The 22,625-nt window shown below is 38.6% G+C and overlaps 2 protein-coding genes across 3 annotated transcripts; one reads left to right on the top strand and one right to left on the bottom strand.

Annotated features, from left to right (window-relative positions):
- The first annotated feature begins 1,787 nt into the window (after positions 1–1,787).
- On the top strand, positions 1,788–18,083 carry LOC134649751 (protein expanded). The gene is made up of 4 exons (XM_063504585.1): positions 1,788–2,127; positions 13,143–13,394; positions 13,935–14,014; positions 14,421–18,083. The coding sequence occupies exons 2-4, from the start codon at positions 13,172–13,174 to the stop codon at positions 17,895–17,897; spliced, it is 3,780 nt and encodes a 1,259-aa protein (XP_063360655.1). The 5' UTR covers positions 1,788–2,127; positions 13,143–13,171; the 3' UTR covers positions 17,898–18,083.
- A 1,573-nt stretch (positions 18,084–19,656) lies between these two features.
- On the bottom strand, positions 19,657–22,335 carry LOC134649857 (uncharacterized). Of its 2 annotated transcripts, none has more exons than XM_063504697.1 (3): positions 21,972–22,335; positions 21,324–21,463; positions 19,657–21,241 (listed from the first exon to the last, which is right to left on the bottom strand). In XM_063504697.1, the coding sequence occupies exons 1-3, from the start codon at positions 22,192–22,194 to the stop codon at positions 19,715–19,717; spliced, it is 1,890 nt and encodes a 629-aa protein (XP_063360767.1). In that variant the 5' UTR covers positions 22,195–22,335; the 3' UTR covers positions 19,657–19,714. The 2 variants fall into 2 exon arrangements, with proteins under 2 accessions (XP_063360767.1, XP_063360771.1); XM_063504701.1 differs by having other exon boundaries at positions 19,657–21,226; positions 21,972–22,334.
- Between the last annotated feature and the right edge of the window lie 290 nt (positions 22,336–22,625).

Genomic DNA, 22,625 nt, shown 5'->3' with positions numbered 1-22,625 from the left:
AGCGGTAAGAGTGTGTGACTTTCAATCCGGAGGTCGCGGGTTCAAACCCCGGCTCATACCAATGAGTGTTTCGGACCTTATGTACGAAATCTCCTTTGATAAATTTTGATATTTACCAGTTGCTTTTCGGGGAAGGAAAACATCGTGAGGAAACCGGACTAATATCCCAATAAGGCCTATTTTACCCTCTGGGTTGGAAGGTCAGATGGCAGTGGATTTCGTAAAAACGTGCCTACGTCAATTCTTGGGATTAGTTGTCAAGCGGACCCCAGGCTCCCACGAGCCGTGGCAAAATGCCGGGACAACGCGAGGTCTTCCATGATGATGATATTGATATCACACTGGATGCGATTCGCATGTCGCTCCGATGTTTGAGCGAGACAACGCTATGCGCATATTATAGCGACATCAGTGTGATAAACGCCTTAGGTCATCCTTAGTTAGGTTTTATATAGGCAGGAAAGCTGAAATTAAATGTTTTCCAAATAATGAAACTGCACAGAATTGTAGAGTTCCTTTCGATCACGGAAACTTTTCCTGAGGATATTTTAGATGTTGGTTGTGTGCAGGGTTGGGCAAAATACTGGCTTCCACGTATTTGAAATACAAAATACATTTTTAAAAGTATTTGAAATACAAAATACAAACTACTTTGGTGACGGGTATTTGAAATACAAAATACAAATTACAGTGTTTAAAATAATGTATTTCAATTACAAAATATACCTTTATTTATTTTTTTGTTTAGCATTTAGTTTTAACGTTAACGAATATCCTTTCATATAAACTTATAGGGTCATTGCGCTAGTTTTCGTCCAGCTCTAGTTTACGTCCACTTGACAAAATTTGAATATATACCTACATTCCTGCACAAATTTGGACTGATTTCAATCCTTATGTCTAAGGCGTCTAAGCAATATATCTGTCTACATATAACAATGATATTTCGCAAAAAGGAAGCGCTGGTGGCCTAGTGGTAAGAGCGTGCGACTTGCAATCCGGAGGTCGCGAGTTCGAACCCCGCCCCGGCTCGAACCAATGAGTTTTTCGGAACTATGTACGAAATATCATTTGATATTTACCAGTCGCTTTTCGGTGAAGGAAAACATCGTGAGGAAACCGGACTAATTCCAATTACGGCCCTAGTTTACCCTCTGGGTTGGAAGGTCAGATGGCAGTCGCTATCGTAAAAACTAGTGCCAACGCCAATTACTGGGATTAGTTTCCAAGCGGACCCCAGGCTCCCATGAGCCGTGGCAAAATGCCGGGACAACGCGAGGAAGATGAAGATTTCGCAAAAAGTAGTAAATTAAAAATGAAATATATATTTGATAATCCGTCAAGTCGTCGAAAACTAGTGCATGGACGGAAACTACTGCAATGACCCTATCCCCTAGATTTAAACGAAAAGTTCCACGCAGAAGTTGACCTAATATAGATCCAGTATCCAGCCAATGAAAATTGTATCTCGGCTGGATCGGAGGTTCGCGGTCGGCTCACAGCTTGTGCGAGAGATTAGACATTTTAGGATTATAGAATTTAATAAAATGTATTTATAGAAATGTATTTTGAAGCTTGAAGTATTTGAAATACAAAATACTAAATACATGTGCGTGCAGTATTTGAAATACCAAATACAAAATACTTTTGAGGTAGTATTTGAAATACAAATACAAAATACTAATTTGTATTTCAAATACGTATTTCAAATACATGTAATTGAAATACTGCCCAACCCTGGTTGTGTGCGCGCATTCCGTCGTCGCGCCACAAGCGGCGCAGGCGCGGCGCGGAGTCCTGTCGCGTAGCTAAGGCACGAAGGCTCCAGCCTCCAGCCTAAGCGGGCCCCGGCCGGTACCCGCGCCACTATCTTGCTTGCCGCATTCCACCAAGCCGAAGTTGCGGCGCGCCCCGCGCGTGCCTTCGCCGACCCACGCGCCTGCCTCGCTCAACTAACCCAACCAACTCAGTCGTCCCAGCGCGCTCTAGCCGCCTGCGCGCGTTGAAGCTCTTTATTGTTCGTAGGAGATCGCGCGATTGTAGAAGTGAAGTGAAGTGCCAATGGATGCGGTTGACTTTGGAGTATAGTGCAATTGCGTTCAGCAAATTTGGATTTGTCTATTCATGGTGAGTTCGATCCTTTGGTTTACGTCGGGTACGAGGATGGTAGATGCGCGCGCTTTCACGATGCGGCCACTTTCATTTCATACGCATAGCTCGAATTCCGCGCACCCGCGCCGACCGCGCTGCGGCCGCTGACCCCGCGCCCGCGCGCCCTTCCTCTGGAGCAAGCGGCAAGCACCATCGCAGCCACGCTCACCAACTACTCAACCAACCAGCCTCGCGTTATTTCAACTGCTCTAGCATTCTACTGTTTGGTACAGATAGATTGGCAAACAGCACAAAGTAGCAGGTCCTGCAGACTGCCGATTACCAATACCAATTAGGTACTAAATACAAATTAGGTGGGTATCCTAATCATTTATCGTAATGCCTCTTTCTTCAAAATTTTAGAGTTCTGTGCGTTCTCGAGATAGATTTTGACAGTACGCACCCACCTACGTAGGTTTAATAGGTAATGTAGTAATTAAATAAGACGGGTATGTGATAGAAGATATTTGGTGTTTCTGATTGGCTTCTTTTCCTTTATACCTATAGAGATCTCTATTTATGATGCCCAATTGTTACAAAATATCAAGAAACAATAAAATCACTGGATTCACTGGTACTTAAACTAGGTAGAATTTTATGTTTGGGATGCAGTACCTACCTAGTAAGTAGGTTAGGTACCTAAGTTCATCTTAAAACGACAACTATACAGGGTGTGCACTGTGTAAGCCATATGGGTCGGTAATTAGTATAGGGTTCTGAAATGACAGGTATCTTTAAATTAGCGTTAGGTATTGCGTTAGCCATCAGGAACCTTGGTGTCGATTAAACAATTATGAAAACGAATTTAAGTATATTTGACACTTGACAGGTCCAAAGTTTGAAGAACTTACTACATAAAGGACTACAGATGGCATAATTCGTACGGTGTACAGAATAAATGTAGCCTATTTCACATTTCACCCGCGCCATTAATATTAGGTATTACTATGATAGGTATACATTGTATCATACCTCATTCATTAAAATTTCCCCATTCACATTCAATTTTCACCTTCATAGGGACAAAACTTAAACTTACATTACAATAAATATGAACAAGTAGACAAGGTAGAAAATCAAATTAATAAAATCTGTCTTTCAATCACATACGAGTATTAAAGGTAGGTAAAAACGAACTATACCTATCTAAGGAACACATCCACATTAAAAATGAGTAAGATATTCGGATGTGACCGAATAGTTCAGGTGTTTACTCAAAAGCATTACGTCAGAAAGGCTAAACCCGTCGGAGAATTAGACGTCACAGTTTGGAATGGTGCGAAATCAACTACTTACTTACTTAGCTAAAGCCTAAACGGTGCTAATGTCAATGCAACAAACACACATTTTTATTTGTCATTTTTAGGGTTCCGTGCCTCAAAAGGAAAAAATGGAACCCTTATAGGATCACTTTGTTGTCTCTCCGTCCGTCTGTCTGTCCGTCAAGACCCTTTTATCTCGGGAATAACGCGTGGGCGTATCGTGTTGAAATTAAAACCTTATACATAGGTTTACAGTTCCTTGAAGCTGTGAAAAAATGTTCTTGCCGCAAAAAACGTATATTTTGACACTCTCAAGGGAATCAAAATTTATAGGTTAGATACTTCCCGTTGTCCTGGAACTATGAAATTTGGCAAGTAATATCGTCTTACACTACAAGTCCAGAGAAAAATGGCAGTACTATCCGGATCGTTAACACAACATTTTTCATCCCATCACCTCGTGGAAAGTCCTTATAGCCTTGGCACGCGGCACGCACCCATGCGTTTTTCATGCAGATCTCAAAATTTTAATTGTTTGAAATAATATGTTATTGAACGTTATTAGTACTCGTAATTGCAAGGAAAAATCACATGTAAACCCTAACAGCGACCAAAGTACCATCGAATCCCACTATTCCCGCTTTAATAATAATTGCCATGCATTATTTTGTTCCATACCAATTTTTATAGACCTATACACTTAACCTAAAAGTAATTGTTACTTACTGATCTCTACACAGATACAGCCACATCCATCCATTATGATGTCCAATTATTTTATACAAATTTACCTATTTGTTTAGCACACCGGTTATTGATAAAGTAAATGATTCATAATTTACACGCTCCTGCGACTACAACTGCGACCGCATTCCATAGCTATCTTCGACGACGTTAGGTTTGTGGTTTACAAAATTGACTGGTTTTGCCAACGATCAAAGGGTTTTGATATGAAGTGTCTTATATAGAGATGAAACGATGCTTGCGGTCTTAGACTTATACAATTTGTGAATTTTCCAAGGTAAGCATTATTTTATACTTACCACGGCGTAATGCATTAGGTACGTATTTTATATAATAAAATAATTCTGAACTTGCATAAATGAAAATAGGCAAAATTGGTTTGAAGCGTGCGTCTCCTAGTATACCTATAATGTAATATTAACATAGCTTTACTCAACTAACCGAATAGGTACCTATCAAAAATACTTTATGTGCAATATTAGTAAATTTTACACTTATTTATTAGAGCGACATATGAATGTAGCATGATCGGTATTATGCTAATTTACACGAAGTTAAAATATTGCTAACTAAACTAATATTATAACATTAGGCATTTTAAAAACGTTGTATAAGAAATAAATGTTATTGTAAAATTTTGACAAAGACCCAAAACAAAAGTCCAAGTCACCCTGTATATGCCATACACAGGGCATGCAGGGCTATGTATGCGCCTGTTATCTACGATAGTTTAAGTTATGCATAATTTGTATATCAATTTCTTTTTCATATTGGTGAGCAATAAAGAATATTTGTATTGTATTGTATATGCCGACTCAGTGGCTTTCGTAAAAATTAGTGCCTACGCCATTTTTTTGGATTAGTTGCTAAGCGGACCCCAGGCTCTTCTATAACCAGCCAACAAATTTATTGAAAACCGCCTCCTTTATGAAGTCGGTCAAAAACGCACGTACAGTTTACTTAAGTTGTAAAAATGCTATGTGCATAAAATAAGAATTTTTTTATACCTACCAAGTTAGTGGCAAACAGGCATACGGCCCGCCTGATGGTAAGCAGTCACCTATGGACACCTGCGACTCCAAAGGTGTTACATGCGCGTTTCCGACTCTATAAAAACCAGTAGGTACACTCCTCTTTTTGAAGAACCCCATATTGTAGCAAGTGTAGTCCCTCTAGAAAACCTACGACCACACAAAACGAACTATTGCCCACAGAAAATACGAATTTAGTTATTTTTACTGCGTCTGACCAAACACGGCTTCTTCTCTAGCAAACAATTGAACTATGACCTGTTGACTGTTAATAGTACTTAATAGTCCGAGACACAAGGACATTTTTTTCCTTTCGTTATTTCAGCAATATCGTACTTGCAAAAAAAAATTTAGATGTTTTTCATTTGTTTATAAAAATCACCTTCCATGGTGGTGTTATCAATAAGTGTAAATAGTGTTATTTCATTGCAGTATTTGCAGTGAAGTATTAACTTGGATGGATTTTTACGTTTAAGGTAGAAAGGTTCTTCATTCGTTAAATGATAATAATATGGAATGCCTGTAAAGATTTATTAATATTTTGAGGGTGTTGTGTTTCAATTAAACAAAACTACTTAGGTAGGTCCAAACCTGTTTTGAATCTAATTAATACAGTATTCACCTATTTAAGCCAAGAAACAGTTGTCAAGGAGAGCGTTGATGTCGTTTATTCTATTGAATGTATTAATGTTCCAATTCAGTAAATGTAGGTACCCAACATTAAAAAAGCGGCCAAGTGCGAGTCGGACTCGCCCATGAAGTCTTCCGTATTTAGGGGATTTATGACGTATTAAAAAAAACACTTACTAGATCTCGTTCAAACCAATTTTCGGTGGAAGTTTGCATGGTAATGTAAGTACATCATATATTTTTTTTAGTTTTATCATTCTCTTATTTTAGAAGTTACAGGGGGGGGGGGACACACATTTTACCACTTTGGAAGTGTCTCTCGCGCAAACTATTCAGTTTAGAAAAATATTAGAAACCTCAATATCATTTTTGAAGATAGATACCCCACACATATGGGTTTGATGAAATAAAAAAAATTTGAGTTTCAGTTCTAAGTATGGAAAGTATGGAAACCCCTAAAATTTATTGTTTTTTTTTTCATTTCTGTGTGAAAATCTTAATGCGGTTCACAGAATACATCTATTTACCAAATTTCAACAGTATAGTTCTTATTAGAGATGCCCCGAATAGTGGTTGTGGCCGAATACCGAAACCGAATATTCGGCCCCTCGGCCGAATACCGAATATTCGGCGACCGAATATTCGGCATGACATGCGAACATTTTGAGTCACAATTATTATGAAAACTGATCGCTAACAAAGCTCAACGTTAGATGACGTTAGCTAAGATATATTTTTGTTGAACACCATTAATGAATACAGTCAAACAAAACAGACCCATGATCAAAATAAAATGATTTTTAATCAACAAATGCTCAAAAAAGGGTCTTCGTATTTAACAACTTTCCAAGAACACATTCTAATTTATACCTACATAGTTTCTGGTTATTTTTATTGTGCAATTTTTCTTTTTAAGTAGGTGCAACAGATATTCGGTATTCGGCCGAATAGTAGGCAACATTCGGCCGAATACCGAAATTCCGGCAAACTGGCCGAATAGGCCGAATACCGAATAGTTGCCGAATATTCGTGGCATCTCTAGTTCTTATAGCTTCGGAAAAAAGTGGCAGTGACCATACACGGACAGACAGACAGACATGATGAATCCATAATTTGGCTACGGAACCCTAAAAAGTATCCATCGTGGTTTGATTAATACCTAGTCATAATTCAAAAAAAGCATTTAGGATTTACGAATGTAAAAAAGTATAAAGAGTTTTGGGCTGGTATTCAATAGGAGCTACCGTCGCATGCTTGTTTTTTTTTAATGTAATATGTACTAGCTTCTGCTCGGAACTTGGCAGGTGTAGGTATATAATGAATATTTATTTATCCAGGCAGATAGACATACGTACAGAGTTACCTTACTTTAGCATTTACAAAATTAGTAAGTAGGTATGCTACGAGTACGTTGAAAAAATCTCGCATCTCACACAGCAATAACACACAATAGCAATTCAAAGTTGAAATGCAGTAAACCGTGTCCAAACGAGACAATTTTTCGCCAATCTGATGAAATTTTCCGATCAAATCAGGCCGTGCGGACGCAAACGCCAATTTGGCTCGCTGATTTCGATCGCCGATTATGACCAATATTACCGATAAAATGTAGGTGGCGGACGCAAGGATACCAATTTGTGAGTCCAATATTCACGTTTGGGGGTTGTCTATTCTTCGATGTTCAGCCAGCCTAGCCAAGGTTACAATCGCTATCGCTTCGACAACGAAAAGCTTCATCTCTCTCTATCAGTCTTCCATATTAGTGCGACAGTGACAGTTGCGTTTCGATCGCTACGGAGCGTAAGCGATTGGCATCTTGACTACGCGGCCTGGTTCTCCAGGTCGTTTCTAATAGCGCAATGTTTACAATATGGTCATTTCCTCTTCTTCGAGCGTGGCCGTACCATCGTAGACGAGATTCAAGGAGTTTGTCTTGAATTGGAGCCACTTTGAAACTTCCGCGCACGTACTCGTTTCTTATCCGGTCTAGTCTTGTTACACCACCAGCCCACCGTAGCATCTTCATCTCATTTACGTGAAGGGTTTGCTCGTGGCATTTCTTTATGGCCCAGCGCTCAGAGCCGTATAGCATGGCAGGTCGCACAGCAGTTTTATACACCTTTCCTTTCGCTTTAATGGGCATACGGCTGTCACATAGAACCCCTGATAAGCTTCGCCATTTGAGCCATGCCGCTTGTGTTCTGTGGGAGACGTCTGCATGTATATTGGCAATATTGGCATCTGATGAAATGACAGATCCTAGGTATTTAAACCTAGTTACCTTAGGTACAGGATGTTCTCCGATGCACACGTCCCTGTCGTCTTGGACTTCGGTAGAAAATATGCATTGCATGTACTCGGTTTTGCTCCTGCTAATCTTGAGGCCATTTTCTTCCAATGCTTTAGTCCAGGATGTAAGTTGGGTCTGCATGTCTTCAGCTGACTTGGTTAAGAGTACTACGTCGTCCGCGTATAGCATACACCATGGCACCGGCAGTTGTAAATCCTTGGTTAAATAATCCATTACTAAATTAAACAGTAAAGGGCTTAAAGTGGACCCCTGATGAACACCAACTTGGACTTCGAACGGTTCGCTAATAATAATAAATATCACCATAAAACTAAAATTGGTGATTAAATTGGAAATCGACGCCAATTTACTTTCTGATCAAATCGGTCGATTTGATCATCCCGCCTGTACTTCACTGTGTGCATCCCATACATAGTTACAACAATTTTCTTTTGAGTGGCCGAACAAGATAAGAGTTATTATTTTTCAAAGTAGTGCCGATATTTTATTTTATCCTTTTTGAAGACTTTCAATCCGGAGGTCGCGGGTTCAAATCATGGCTCGTACCAATGAGTTTTTCGGAACGTATGTACGAAATATCATTTGATGTTTACCACTAGCTTTTCGGTGAAGGAAAACATCGTGAGGAAACCGGACTAATCCCAATACGGGCCTAGTTTACCCTCTGGGTTGGAAGGTCAGATGGCAGTCGCTTTCGTAAAAACTAGTGCCCACGCCAATTACTGGGATTAGTTGCCAAGCGGACCCCAGGCTCCCATGAGCCATGGCAAAATGCCGGGACAACGCGAGGAAGACGATGATGATCCTTTTTGAAGTCAGTTTTTCTTATCCACTTCTTAGAACGTCATTAATACATATAATATATACACTTGGGTGACATTTGTATGCCTGTGCCTGCAAATTTCACTCAAGTGAAGTTAGTTATAGCTACGATGTTAGTTTTAATTTTTAATATGTTACGTTGATTATGTAAGTACTTACAACAGAGACTCGCGCCTGCAGTCAAACTGTGCAAACAGTTTTGCAGGGAACTGTATTAGATTATAAGTTTATTTCATGTATTAATAATAACAAATAAAAAATTAAATTATATAAGTACGGCATTTTAATGCCAGTGACACACCTGGCCTATGGAGATGCAACACGAATCACTCTATATTTATTTTTTATTTTTTATACTGTTTTTATTAGTATTTAACCCTAACAAAATCTTGGTGGTAACTACTGGGAATAAAATTTCCCACTAGTTACCACCAAACCGAGTTGGTGGTAACTACTGGGAATTATTTTTCCCAGTAGTTACCAGTGGTAAAAGGTGGGAAAAAAATTCCCAGTAGTTACCACTGGTAAGAACTTGGTGGTAACTAGTGGGAATAACCCACACGATTTAATGCAAATTAAATGCAATACGTCAATGCCCAAATATTCGTATTGCATCTCTTTCCCTAATGCAGCCATACAGAATACAAACCAAGAAATTATTGCTGGTGATTGATATTAGACTTATATGTTTACTTAGTGTTTTTTCGTTACGTAACCGAGCGGTTAAAGGTTTGTTTACTTAGTACCCGTTGTGTTATTGACAATCAAGTCATTAAAATCAGTCTTAGTCCCAGGTCCCAGCAATCTCAGAAGAAAAGGGAAAGAAATTGGGCCTCGTACGTCGAACATTTCAGCTTGGAATTAAATTGAATGTATGCAACTAAAAAAGGTCATTTTTTACTTACTGCAGTAGCCAAGAGCCGAGCCGGAGTTGTTATCATGCACATCTCATTCTTAAGTTGACAAGATTTTGAATCAAACAGGCATAATTATGTATTTTTATGATGCCACATCTTGAGTTGTTATTTCGACTTATTCCATGCCAGCTGGTTTGGATCAGCAATTATTGAAAATCATCAATTGGGATACTAGTTTTGTAATCGGTCGAAGTTCTGCTTGTAGAATCTTTTGCTTTTCTCAGCTTTCATTATAAGCACGAACAGAAAACAATACTTTCCAAATTGCACAATTGATAAATATTAACAGATATCCGTATGGTGTTTGGCGGTGGCACATTACTTGCGCTGATGCCTACATGCATAGGCCTGAAAATATACTTAGTGTCCGTAATATTGTCAATTCGTTAGTGTCAAAAATGGTAGCAAGATGTCGAAAAGTGGAGGAAGCGATGGCCACAGGCACAGGCATGCGAGGACGCAAGATGCGGCTGGCGCTGGGGGTGGGGCGCTCGGCATCTGAAGGTCGTCCGCATTCCTCGCGTCGCCGACCGCTGCTACCGCGCTTACGTAGCGCCCCGCCCGCACCCCGCGCCCCCCGCGGACCGGTCTGCCCCCGCTGCGCCCGCGCGCCTGACCGCGCCATCACAAACTATCGCGCATTTACTAAAACAAAAAACGTGTTAGATCACAAATTTCTTCAAATTAAGAATATAATATGTATATGTATGTAGACAGGTAATCTGAATAACCCATAGACACCTTGCCTACCATTCATAATCACCACACTAGAGTTAGACCAAGATAAGTCTGCAGCGTTTTTGATAGCCTAGGCTGTGCAAGTGTTATTTTATTAAACGTCAAACTTCTATTAAATTATGACGTATAGGTAAATAACATCGTTGCGGAGTTATCTTAGTCTCACTAGAAATAAAGACAACCTTTAGTTTTACTTCACATAAATGCCCACTCTACTGTCTACAAATTAATTCCCTTGAAGCTAACCTATTCCCAATATAGTTAGTTATCTTATACCCTCCCTACTCCTACATTTATTGAAATTTGAGAAATATGTGATATTTATAATTAAAATGTAACATAACTTAATCTACTATTGCTCAGCGTTAATGCCCTTAATGAAAATATTATTCTTATGACCTTTATTTAATACGTTGCTAAACCAAACTATAGCAAAATATAGACGCATATTTATACCGCGGCAACAATGTGGGCCTTGCAGGCAGCAGGTAGCAAAAAGAAGATCGCATCAAAAAAAACTAAAGGAATGCACAGATGGCGAGATCCGGACATTCCTGCCGCGCCGCGGGAAGGCACAACTTAAACGGATGTGCATTAGGTAATGCCGACAAATTCCGAAAAACAATTCCGGCTCTTAGACTATGTTTAGACGGTTTACCGCATTAGCTTATTAGGTGATTATATGCGTACATATCTCAACTATTTATATTGTTACATTATTACCTACTATTTTCCTTTACTCTTCATAATTAATTGCTTATCTACCTGTGTACCTTTATATTTTATAGTTCATGCGTTCTCGTTTTCAAATCATCGGCTTGGTTGATTAGAATATAGGACATCAATTAGAATTAAAATATCAGTTATAATCGAGCTAAATAATACCACGTGAACTTTCTCCAATCCACCAGCCCAAGCCGAAAAGTTCACCTGATATAACCTACCTTACCTACCTATTATACAGGGTGGATTTTCTTTTTGGGTCAGTGAGGGCAGCTACCAGTTCCCTTGCTGCTACGAGAAAACGGTCTAAGAAGACCTTCCCTCGATTTCAAATTAATGAAGATTGGCTTTTACAGATTTTGACAAACTTTTTTTTTTATTCCAATCGATCCCATTCCTATTAAGGATCAAAAGCTTGTATGGAACCAAAAAAAAATTCCGGCTAGAAAAGCCACAAATCGAAGAAAACTTTTCCCATACAATTTGTATGAAAATGAAAACTTTTATTTTTCACATGCTATTTTTGTATGCCAATCGATTCCATTCCTATCCAGTATCAATAGTTTCTTTGGGGTCAACTTACGGTAATGTAATATAATAATACAATAATAAGCCACAAATTAAAGAAAACTTTTTCCATACATTTACTATGGAGAAAACGTGAAATTTAATTCACATTTTTCTATCTAGCCAATCAGTCCTGTTACATTTAAGGACCATAATACTGTATGAAGACATTGCTGTAGGACTGATGGGCGAGATAGAAAATTGAGAATAACATTTCACATTTCCCCATAGTAAATGTATGGAAAAAGTTTTTATTAATTTGTGGCTTTTTAGTACATTACCGTAAGTTGACCCCTAGGAAACTATTGATACTGGATAGGAATGGAATCGATTGGCATACAAAAACAGCATGTGAAAAATAAAAGTTTTCATTTTCATACAAATTGTATGGGAAAAGTTTTCCTCGATTTGTGGCTTTTCTAGCCGGAAATTTTTTTTTGGTTCCATACAAGCTTTTGATCCTTAATAGGAATGGGATCGATTGGCATCAAAAAAAAGTTTGTCAAAAATGACCTTTTTCTCGCACCCTGTATGTTTTTTCCAAAATCTGTAAAAGCCAATCTTCATTAATTTGAAATCGAGGGAAGGTCTTCTTAGACCGTTTTCTCGTAGCAGCACGGGATCTGGTAGCTGCCCTCACTGACCCAAAAAGAAAATCCACCCTGTATACTATGCTATACTAATTATACTATGTATCCGTGTTGGATTTTCTGTTCCTTTCCTTCCATTCAAACTTATATATGTCCTGCTTATTAGAAGGAAGGTGTACGTGTACGTGGGTGTTGCTCGGAACTCTCGGAAGTAAATAAGTCAATCGGATTAATTTTTCATGCAAAACCGTTAGAAAGAAACTGCATTATTAACTTTCAAGACCCATTTTTCAGGTTTTCCTCTTTTATGCTAAGCTTATAAAAATTTATTATTATGTACATGTGCATCAAAATCTTCAAATTATGAAAACTTGCTGATAGGCAGATAGTGCATGTAGCAGAGGCTTTAATAAGGTCCAGAAGGTCCTGATCATATCATAACCTTTTGGGTGGGACCTTTCCAAAAATGTTTACCCCTATTACAAGCTCGTCATCACTCATCAGATAGCAAGTAAGCAGTATGGACAGGGCTGATAAATAAATACAAGCATTATTTGTACCTAGGCGATCCCAGCATTCCGTTAAATGTTCGTGGCAAGTTAAATAATCTCTTAGTGAATGAACAGAAATCGTAAATATGTGCATTATTGTTTCAGGGTGGGTAACAGTTGTTTCGAGATGCGACATGCGCGCTCTATGTTCGGTTCGCGGGCCGCTCGGCGGCGAGACGCGCGCGCTCGGCGCGGGCGCGCGGCTGCTGTCGCTACGCGTGCCCGGCCGGGCCCAGCCGCTGCACTTCGTCGTCGAAGCCAAGGCGAGGGTCAAGGAGCTCAAGGCCTTGGCCAGCACACATGCTCAGCTACAAGGCATGACCGACACCGACTTCTTTGGATTAGCCATCTTACAAAGTAAGTTATGTTACAATCTATCTTATGCCGATTAAGGACAGACGTTGTGGTCCAGAAAGAGGGGAATAAATTATCTTCAATTAAGTAATGACAATAAATGTCAAATTTGAGTTAAACGCTTAATTAATGGAGTTGGTACACGATACGAAATTATTGTCCCAACACCACAATCGACACTAGTATCTAAGTGTAACTATACCGTCTGCCCACATGTGAAAGGATAAATCGCTTCAATTTGTTTATTTACAAAAGTATCCTCGTAAGCAGATACACTTCGCTTCCCGCTTATTATTAGTTGCGTCACATACTTACCAATCTTACAAGGCGACATTTTCACCAGAACAATGGACGATTTTTCAGACGTCGTCCTCGAGTTGTCGGTTACTCACAATAGGCATTGTTTGCTTAAATTTGAAGACAGATTGGTATTAAACCGTACAACAAATTGAATTAAAATAACAGCACGAATTTTTTTTATTGTCTTACTGACTGAGATACTCAGAAATATAAAAAATTAAATGTCTGTTTTTTTTATTTCAGATGGAGAATACTTGTTTGTTGACCAAGAAAGTAAATTATCAAAATATGCACCAAAGAGCTGGAGGTCATCACACACACACGTAAGATACCTATATGAAAATATTTTACTTACTTAATTAAGATACCATACCATACAGACCTTCAGGCCTACAATTTGATATACCTATTTGTGATTTAAAATCTACATTTCTACACCGTATTACAGTTTAGCATACGAAATCTTAATTCAACCATTACAGTTGACGAGTACAAAAATACGTTTTTCACTAAGTTATTACAGAAACAATTTTTCACAAGAATTGTCACTATCTCAAAAACAAGACATTAAAACAAGACCGATTTCAGAAAATTTTGTATGACATTTTAGTCTCTAAACGCGGTCAAGAATAAACCTTTAAGATCAGTCTGGTTTTACTAACCCGCGGTGTTTTACCAACCAATCCTATATATGGAACTAAATAATCCAAATATTATTTTCGATTTCAGGGTTTGGACGCAAATGGGAAGCCACTGCTGGAATTACACCTTGTCATTCAATTTCACATCGAGAGTCCACTTCTGCTGCAAGACGAGGTCGGATTACATTTGTACTTCTTACAGTTGCGGCATAACGTCCGAACTAGAGAAGGATTGCCCACGGAAGTTCTTTTGCTACTCACCGGTTTGGCTTTGCAAGCAGAATATGGTGACGCGGACACCTACGAGGACCGAGACTACTTCAAAGTTGAGGATTATGCAACACCATCCCTGACAGGTGACTGGGTCGCGGCTGCCATGCGTGCGTGTCACCGCGAACACCGTGGACTTTCAAAGAATGACGCAGAGATTAGATTCATTCGAGAAGTCTGCCTGCTCCCCGACACTATCAACTCGCACAGATACAGAATGAAGCAAACTAAATCAGAACCCGAGCCGGGAACTGTTTGGCTCTTGGTGACAGCTAAAGGCATACAAATTTTACCCGATAATGGATCGATCTATAATTTCATATGGAGTTCTATCGGAAAACTAAGTTTTGATAGAAAAAAGTTTGAAATAAAATCTGAAGAAGGCAAAATAACTTTATACTCGTCTAGTGATGAAAAATGCAAATATTTGTTCGCATTGTGCAAAGAGTCCCATCAGTTTTCTATGAAGATTGCACCCAAATTTAACGAAATTGTTAAAAGAGAAGAAGACGAACGAAAAGTTTGTTACGGATATTCGAAATCGTTGAATCTTCATCACAGTCAGCATAATAAAAACGAACAAAGAATATCAGTAATATCAACAACAAGTTCAAACACTACATCAGGAATTGTCAGTGACAGAGTGCAATCTGAAGACGAATTAGAGATAATGATCGACTCGCCTCCCGCTCCATCCACAGAGAGTTTGGCATTTGCCCATTTATTAGATAGTTCAAACTCATATTTCCTACGAAACGATTCTCAGAACAGCCATTTATTACACAAAACAACGTCATTACAGCTACGTAAACCGAAGTTACATCAATCCAAAAGTATGGATGAGAATGAACCGTTTAAATTAGATACTACTTCAGAAATTGTGTTAAATAATCTGGTCGAGACTGTGTCGCTACCCGATCAAAGTTTAAGCGAGTCAAAAACAGATAGCCCTGTCAACAAATCTAAATGCACGGGATCACAGTGTTCTTCATCTTGCAGTACGGTAGTTATGGCGCGAGCCGGCCTTAGTACATTGAGTAGAGCATCAAATACAAGCAGTTTAGAACTAGGATTTAGCCATACAGCACAAAATTCAATGTTGAGTGATAACAGCACAGTTGGAATAGATGTGGAATATTCTCAAGATACCGAGTCAGCGCTGTACGATGGCTTGGGTCAGCCTGTGACAATAGCGGCCTCGAGCGAAACGAGTGGAGTTTACACAATGGGTAGTTCAGAGCTGACTGCACGATCAAAAATTGGTATCCATTCAGAAGGTAGTAGAACCGAGTATGAAAGTTCTCATTATGACAGCTACAAACCATCAGAAGAAAACGATCTTGCTGCCTTTGACAGTGTCTCGTCAATATTAAAAAACAAAGCAGAACCTAGTCACTCTACAGGACCACTTAGATTACAGGCGTCTCTATTAGATGTTGATTGTGTTGATGGCGATGCAAAGTTTACAAATCAAAAGCATGATGACAAAGAAAATATTTTTAGGGAACGATCTAGCTCCAATGTCAGTGCCGTATCTTTTCATGGCGACGGCAGCGACCCCACAGACCAGAAACATAATTTACTTAGTGCTAGTGAATTAAGTGACTTAATAGTTGGACGTGGAGTATATCCTAAAAGTCAATCCGTCAGTGATACGTTAGACTCAGTATCAGACTATGTCAGGTTACCTCTGCCGTTTTCTGGTGACAGTTACATCCAAGGTCACGAAGATACTGCTCCATCTGATGATCACTACCCAAACGGTTCATTTTTCGACCGACCACCAACTCCGCCGACTAGAACTGATAGCAGAAAAGTTTTTAATTTATCTCTCCCGAACATATTGGACATAGATCGGGATCAAGTTAACTCATCCATACCAGAAAAACCTCCACCACCACCATACGACTATAATCACAAAACTGTTCCTGCGCAAACATCTACAAACACAAAAGCTCCTCCTGCTTACCCCGGTTCTATAAGCGGTCATGGCTGTTTTAAAAATTACGCAGAAAAAGAAGAAGTAGCTGCTAGAGTCGTAACATCTAAGCCTATGATAACGATACTAAAAGCGGAAGCAGGAGATGTAAATACACCAAGCGAAAGAACCTTCGCTAGTCCTATGGTGATGGAACACAGATTTCAGAAATCGAAACGGCTACAAGCTTCCAGCCGTAGAGCCGGGCGGTCCAAGCTAGCTCAAGGGCTTAGCAGTCTATCCCCATCAAGAGAAATATCCTCTCATGTAGTAGACGCTAATGTCCTGGTGGCAATGATGAAACTGCCGCCGCCGCCCCCTCCCCGCCGCACCCGACTACCCCCGCCACCGCCTATAGCCCGCCTGCCTCCTCCGCCTCCACCACATAATCCCATGTTTCATCAACAGCTTTATAGCGACGTGGACTACGTTTACTATCCTTTACAAGACCCGACGATATCCCAACAAAACTACCTCGATCACAAATTTTCTGAACCCCGTGTTTCAAATATGCACAAGAGCGGTCTACAATATAGAAGTACGCCGTTTTTATCGACGAACATGTCGACGTCATCCATGTACGGATCCATACAGAATCTATCAGACTCTTATATTCAATTGCCTGGAAATCGTTCAAGTTGGTATTCCTTAACATCCAGAACATCACTTAGTAATTACTCAGTTAACCTGGATCGTCCACAGATACCAATCCGAACTCCGGAAGTATCCAATTTCCCGCGAACCAAGTCGGACGACAACCTGTTAAACCCGAGGGATCCGCCGCCTATTCGCTCGAGGCGTATGCCACCGCCGCCTCCGCCGCCCTATGAACATAAAAAGAAGCTCTCGGCGCCTCTTAGGGAAGTCAACATTTCTAACAGTGGCGCAAATGTGATGAGTGAAATTAGTAAAGTAAGAGACGCTAATGGTGATCTAGACATAAAAACTCTTCGTGAAAAAAGTAAAAATTTAGATCTGCCACTGATCGCCGCGTTATGTAACGACCGGTCGTTATTAAAGCAAACAAAAGCATTTGGTGTTCCTAAGTTACATAAACAAACAGTAAGTGAAAGTGAACGAAAGTGTACCAAGTCTGTTCTAAACTCCACCGATAATCTAGAACTTAAGAATAACAACAAACAGGAAGGTAACGCAAGAATGTCAATGACAGGGTCCCAAAAGAAAATTTTGATAAGAAAGCCGACAGACAAACTTCCCGCATTACCCAGTTCCGACACTCACACCCCTAGAGCATTGTCGAACACTTACGTAATGCATCCAAGTGTAAAAGTAAAGAAAATCCAACCCAGCTCATGACACGCTGTGCCGACTTGACATCGTAATTTAGCCTTTACTACTTATTTGTGAATACTTCCAGTGCTATGATATGAGCCTTCTCCACCGACCTTACGCAATAAGACTGAATAAAAAGTCCTTATAGACCTATCTACTAGTTATTTTAAGCACAATTACAATGATATCACAATTATTCACATTCCTTAAAATAGGTTAACAGAAACATTCCCATTTTTGAGAGTGTCGGTAATAGTGCACATTAGATACATACTTACATTTTATAAGTAACATTCAAGTTAAAAATAAATGAAATTGGCTGAGTAAGTATGATGAATTTGTGCCATAAACAACCAGTCAGGCTTATCGATGTGTTAGGTATGTTTCACAGGGCCTTAATAGGCAATTGATGATGCCTTATGAACGATCTAACATGAACCATAGTCGATAAACAATTATTTCCTTATTGCTGTCTGGCTGTTTTACCAAGTAGATGTAGTTGAGCGAAAATTATACAATTTATTCAATGTAGATTTTCAAAATTTTAAACCATTTCGTATTATATAAAACACGAAAATTGTTATATATTGAATTATTTTCCCTTAACTACATTGTACCTTTCATTTCAAATACCTAGTCTAGTAGGTAGTATAAAACCTGTTTTTAATTTTAAAAACACGTATTTGTACAGTTGCTGCTATCAAAATCTATGAATACCTATTTATATAGTATTATTGCTTGCATACAATTTAAAAAAACTCATAACCTCCAGCCAACCATTAATTCGATATTAATTTAATTTATTTTATGTTACTACGCAACGCACGACCTTTTCTAATAAAATTTGTTTTCTCGTATGTATTAAGTTAACTATATTTTTGTTTTCTAGATGTTCAAGTGGTCATTGTTTTACGGTTATACACATTCACTTTACCTATTCGTAATAATAAATACTCGCAATTTTAAGAATTCGCAGATGATAGATAATTATTTGGTATCTAGATCTGTTTGAAGTCATTGTATAGATAAGTCGTAGAGAATAATAATACTTACATAATAATATCTGCAGTTATTTATTTTGTTTAGACAATCTTTACATGTATATATAATCAAGTGTAATGAGTAGGTACATACAACCATGTGTACAAATGTAAATAAAATAATTATATGTAAAATTCTGTCTTATTTCATAATAATCCTTAAAAAATATTGATGAGCCTCAAATAATAACGGAAACTAAGTATGTTTCCGGCACTGAATTTGTATAGCGACGAAAATCCCGGTTACGGGACTGATTTTGTACCTAAGGAAATCCAGTACAGGAGCACCCCCTAAACGGAAGTAGACACATTAAATTGCTATACGCTTAGGAATAATTTGTTTCAATAATACCTACTATACCTAATAAAGTACTTAGACAACCAACAAACATATCGTACATATTACCTAGACTATCAAAATACACAACACAGATAATGGTATGATTATGTAACCCCATAAAATACTCGCCACTAAAATAAAATAAAAAAGTAAGTACCAACAGAACACGCTTCACCAGGTCTATTACATCGCACAAAATATTGGTTATATACTTACCTATCTAGTAAAATTATTTTTACTGGTACTACATGAATAAAAAAAGGTTTAAGTGTGGATTATTTGGAAGTCATTATTCTTATGGAATTTAACTACCTACCTACATGCCAAATAGTTTTGTTTAAAAGTATATAAGTAATTAATTAAGTACCGGATAAAAATATCCATCGCAATAACTACCTATATGTCTACATGTATGTGTTACTGCTGCCTAGAATTCCGCTCGGAAGCTATCAAGAACTAATTTACTTTTCGAGCTTCAACACAATGGCAGAATTCGGTGGAAACGTTACCCGGTCAAAGTACATAACTTGTCCAATCAAGGAGCTGTTGGTGCCGGATATGACGGTGCCCCCGTAGTACATCGTGGTCAAGTCAGTGGTAATGGAACTGTTGCCAAGATTGGCAACAAAAACACACGTATTCCTCCGTGGATACCATCTTTCGATTATGAAAAGATTTTGTTCAGCTGCATCGGTTACATTGCGAATTTCCATGTTCTTCAATACATTGCCATCTTTGAAAAAAGACCTTAAATAAATTGTAGGCGTCTTTAACCTCAATTTAACTAATTGTTTTATTATACGTAAGAAATCGTATTTCGGTTGTAAACCCGACTCAGGGTTCCATTGCACGTGTTTTTGCATAATATTTTTATCTTCATTTCCGTTATTCGAGAATTTCATCTGCACCAAATTACGCACATTTTCGTACTCATGGTAATCCTTTTCCGCCTCATAATGTGGCATATTCCCAAGACCAATTTCATCTCCATAAAAAATGCTTACTGTGCCAGGTAAGATTAATTCGAGTACTGCGAGTGCTAAAGCATTTTTATCGTTTTCAGAGGCTACTCTTGGACTATCAATATTACCTATGTTCCAGTGTACCCAAGGATAGTGCGGTTTAGTCCACAGGGGCCCATTTATAACACTTTTAATTTTGTTTTTCAACTCGTTTATACCTCTTCCCAGGTCTAAGTGCACATCAATTAGATCCATTCTAGACAACAAGACATTTAAATTATCACCTTTAGCTTTATTATAAGCCTCTTCGCTGGCAATCAGAATCTTGCCATAACCAATAATTTGCTTCCATAATTTTAGTGTTTGACCTAAGTCATTGTCACTGACATATCTTTCTAAGTTTTTCAAGTAAAATCCATCAACATTATATTTTCTGGACCAAAAGTCAATGGCATCAGACGTGGGATCTGAATATCTTAGTTGAGTAGCATTATGAGTTGAAGAAGAATGAGGGTAAGCCAGTGACGACACAGGTATATCGAGGATGATTGATATATTTCTATTATGTACTTCTGTTACTAGGTGTTCCAAATCTGCCAAGTCTCCAATGCTACTGTCAATATTTTTTAGAGATGTTACATTGTAATAGTGCTCAGGATAACCATTAGCCTGGTATATGTAATTTAATCTTATAGCAGCTACATTAAGATTTTGTATGTAATCCAGTTTCATAATAACTCCTTTCAAATCACCTCTGTCATCATTGTTTGAATCTTTAAAGCTAGCAGGGAAAACTTCGTAAAACACCTTTCCTTGGTACCATGGAAGATCAGGGTCACACTCCTTGGGGATGGAGATCACCATACCAATAATCGCACCCAAGCAAGCCACAAGGCCTGACAGGACCACCCAAAGCATCACTTTACGAATAATGCACCAATTCCAGTTCACAAAATTTGGTAATTTTCTGTTGCCAAAGTTGAGGCTTCCATTAGTTTTGCAATCCTCAACCTGAAATGATAAGCACTAATTTATTAATTATTGTGGTACTAAGTGGTCTTAAATATGATATTAAAATAGTGTAAATATATTTAAAAAATGGTCATACCTCACCAGTAACTAGGTCTGCATTTTTGCTTAGTGTCTGATAATCCATCATGCTGATGTTGTTGATGAGCTGTGCGCTGACTGGGTCTTGAACTACAGAGTTCGAGTCACCTGAGGAGCAGGAGTCACCTCCTGAAGCATCTGAAATATATATGAAGTCAAAGTTATGCAAAAGAAACTTGTGCCACGTTTATGAGTTCAATATTTTTTTACAAAGTGTTGGTGCACTTGTAAATTTTCGGTACTTTTTAAAAAACCTGATATTAAGCCCTGAATTCCATACATAAGGTTCCATATTTTATAGCAGCAATAATTTACAAGATCTGCATTTGAACTCATTAAATCTGGACTTTAACAATTTATAAGATCTCAAGGAGAAAATCAACAAACAGGCTGCTTGGAGGTAAATTTAAGGGGTGTATGTGTATGCAACTGTGGGTACATACTCGCTGAAGAAGAACATTGATAATTTAATGTCTGTTTATCTGTATCTCTACTGCTAGGCACAAGCATCCTTTTATTCACAATTTGCAGTAGCAGTCATACTGCCTGAGTGGGTTTAGGCTGGAGTTTCTCAAATACCTTTGTGTTCCATATATTAAGCCACTTTGTACTTAAAAAGGTCAAATCATGAATAACAATAACTTACCACAGTTGGCCAGATTCTGCAGGTTTACAATAGGTTCATCATTGAGCGTTATAAAAGGCCCTTCATTCATTTCCTCGGACAGGGGATGCTTAAAATCCAGCGGCGTGGGACTCGGCGTTAGTAGCAGGCACGTCGACGACTCCACGCCGCGCAAGTAATCCAATGGCTCCAGCTGGCCACCGCCATTACTGCCGCTTGCACTGCTCTCCGGCAATTCATCCATTTCTGACGCTCCTTCGCAAGGTCAAATCAATCACATACCAGGCCAATTGAACTGTAACCGAATCGTTAATTGTGTCTTAGCATACAATATTCAGTTACACAGAGAAATTGCAATCAGAATTCTATTTCCCTTCAAATTACAGCCACGCGAATACAATCAATTTTACAGAGTTCAGCACTTTGTTTTTGGCTTCGATCCAAATAGGTGAGACAAGGTAAATAATTATAATGAGCACAATGATATGTAGTTATATATAAAAACAAACTAGATATATACTGGCACCAGAAAAATATTCAATTCTACCTACCGATATATTATATCTAACTATATTTTAACCATGCGACGTGAAATTCGAGTGTCGCGCCATAATGACATTAATGATAATGACATAACATTAGGTAGAGGTACGTTCGGCATTCAGGTTACGTTCC

This window comes from Cydia amplana, chromosome 1 (genome assembly GCF_948474715.1).
Source record: "Cydia amplana chromosome 1, ilCydAmpl1.1, whole genome shotgun sequence".
Taxonomy (NCBI): domain Eukaryota; kingdom Metazoa; phylum Arthropoda; class Insecta; order Lepidoptera; family Tortricidae; genus Cydia; species Cydia amplana.
This window is presented reverse-complemented; position numbering and strand designations above follow the sequence as displayed.

Excerpts from the sequence above, each read along its gene's own strand:
- LOC134649857 (XM_063504697.1), bottom strand. The coding sequence starts at position 22,194 with ATGGATGAATTGCCGGAGAGCAGTGCAAGCGGCAGTAATGGCGGTGGC. Across the intron at positions 21,464-21,971 it reads GCAGAATCTGGCCAACTGTG|ATGCTTCAGGAGGTGACTCC; the intron begins GTAAGTTATTGT and ends TATATATTTCAG. Across the intron at positions 21,242-21,323 it reads CAGACCTAGTTACTGGTGAG|TGCTTATCATTTCAGGTTGA; the intron begins GTATGACCATTT and ends TTAATAAATTAG.
- LOC134649751 (XM_063504585.1), top strand. The coding sequence starts at position 13,172 with ATGCGCGCTCTATGTTCGGTTCGCGGGCCGCTCGGCGGCGAGACGCGC. Across the intron at positions 13,395-13,934 it reads TGGATTAGCCATCTTACAAA|ATGGAGAATACTTGTTTGTT; the intron begins GTAAGTTATGTT and ends TTTTTATTTCAG. Across the intron at positions 14,015-14,420 it reads GGAGGTCATCACACACACAC|GGTTTGGACGCAAATGGGAA; the intron begins GTAAGATACCTA and ends TTTCGATTTCAG.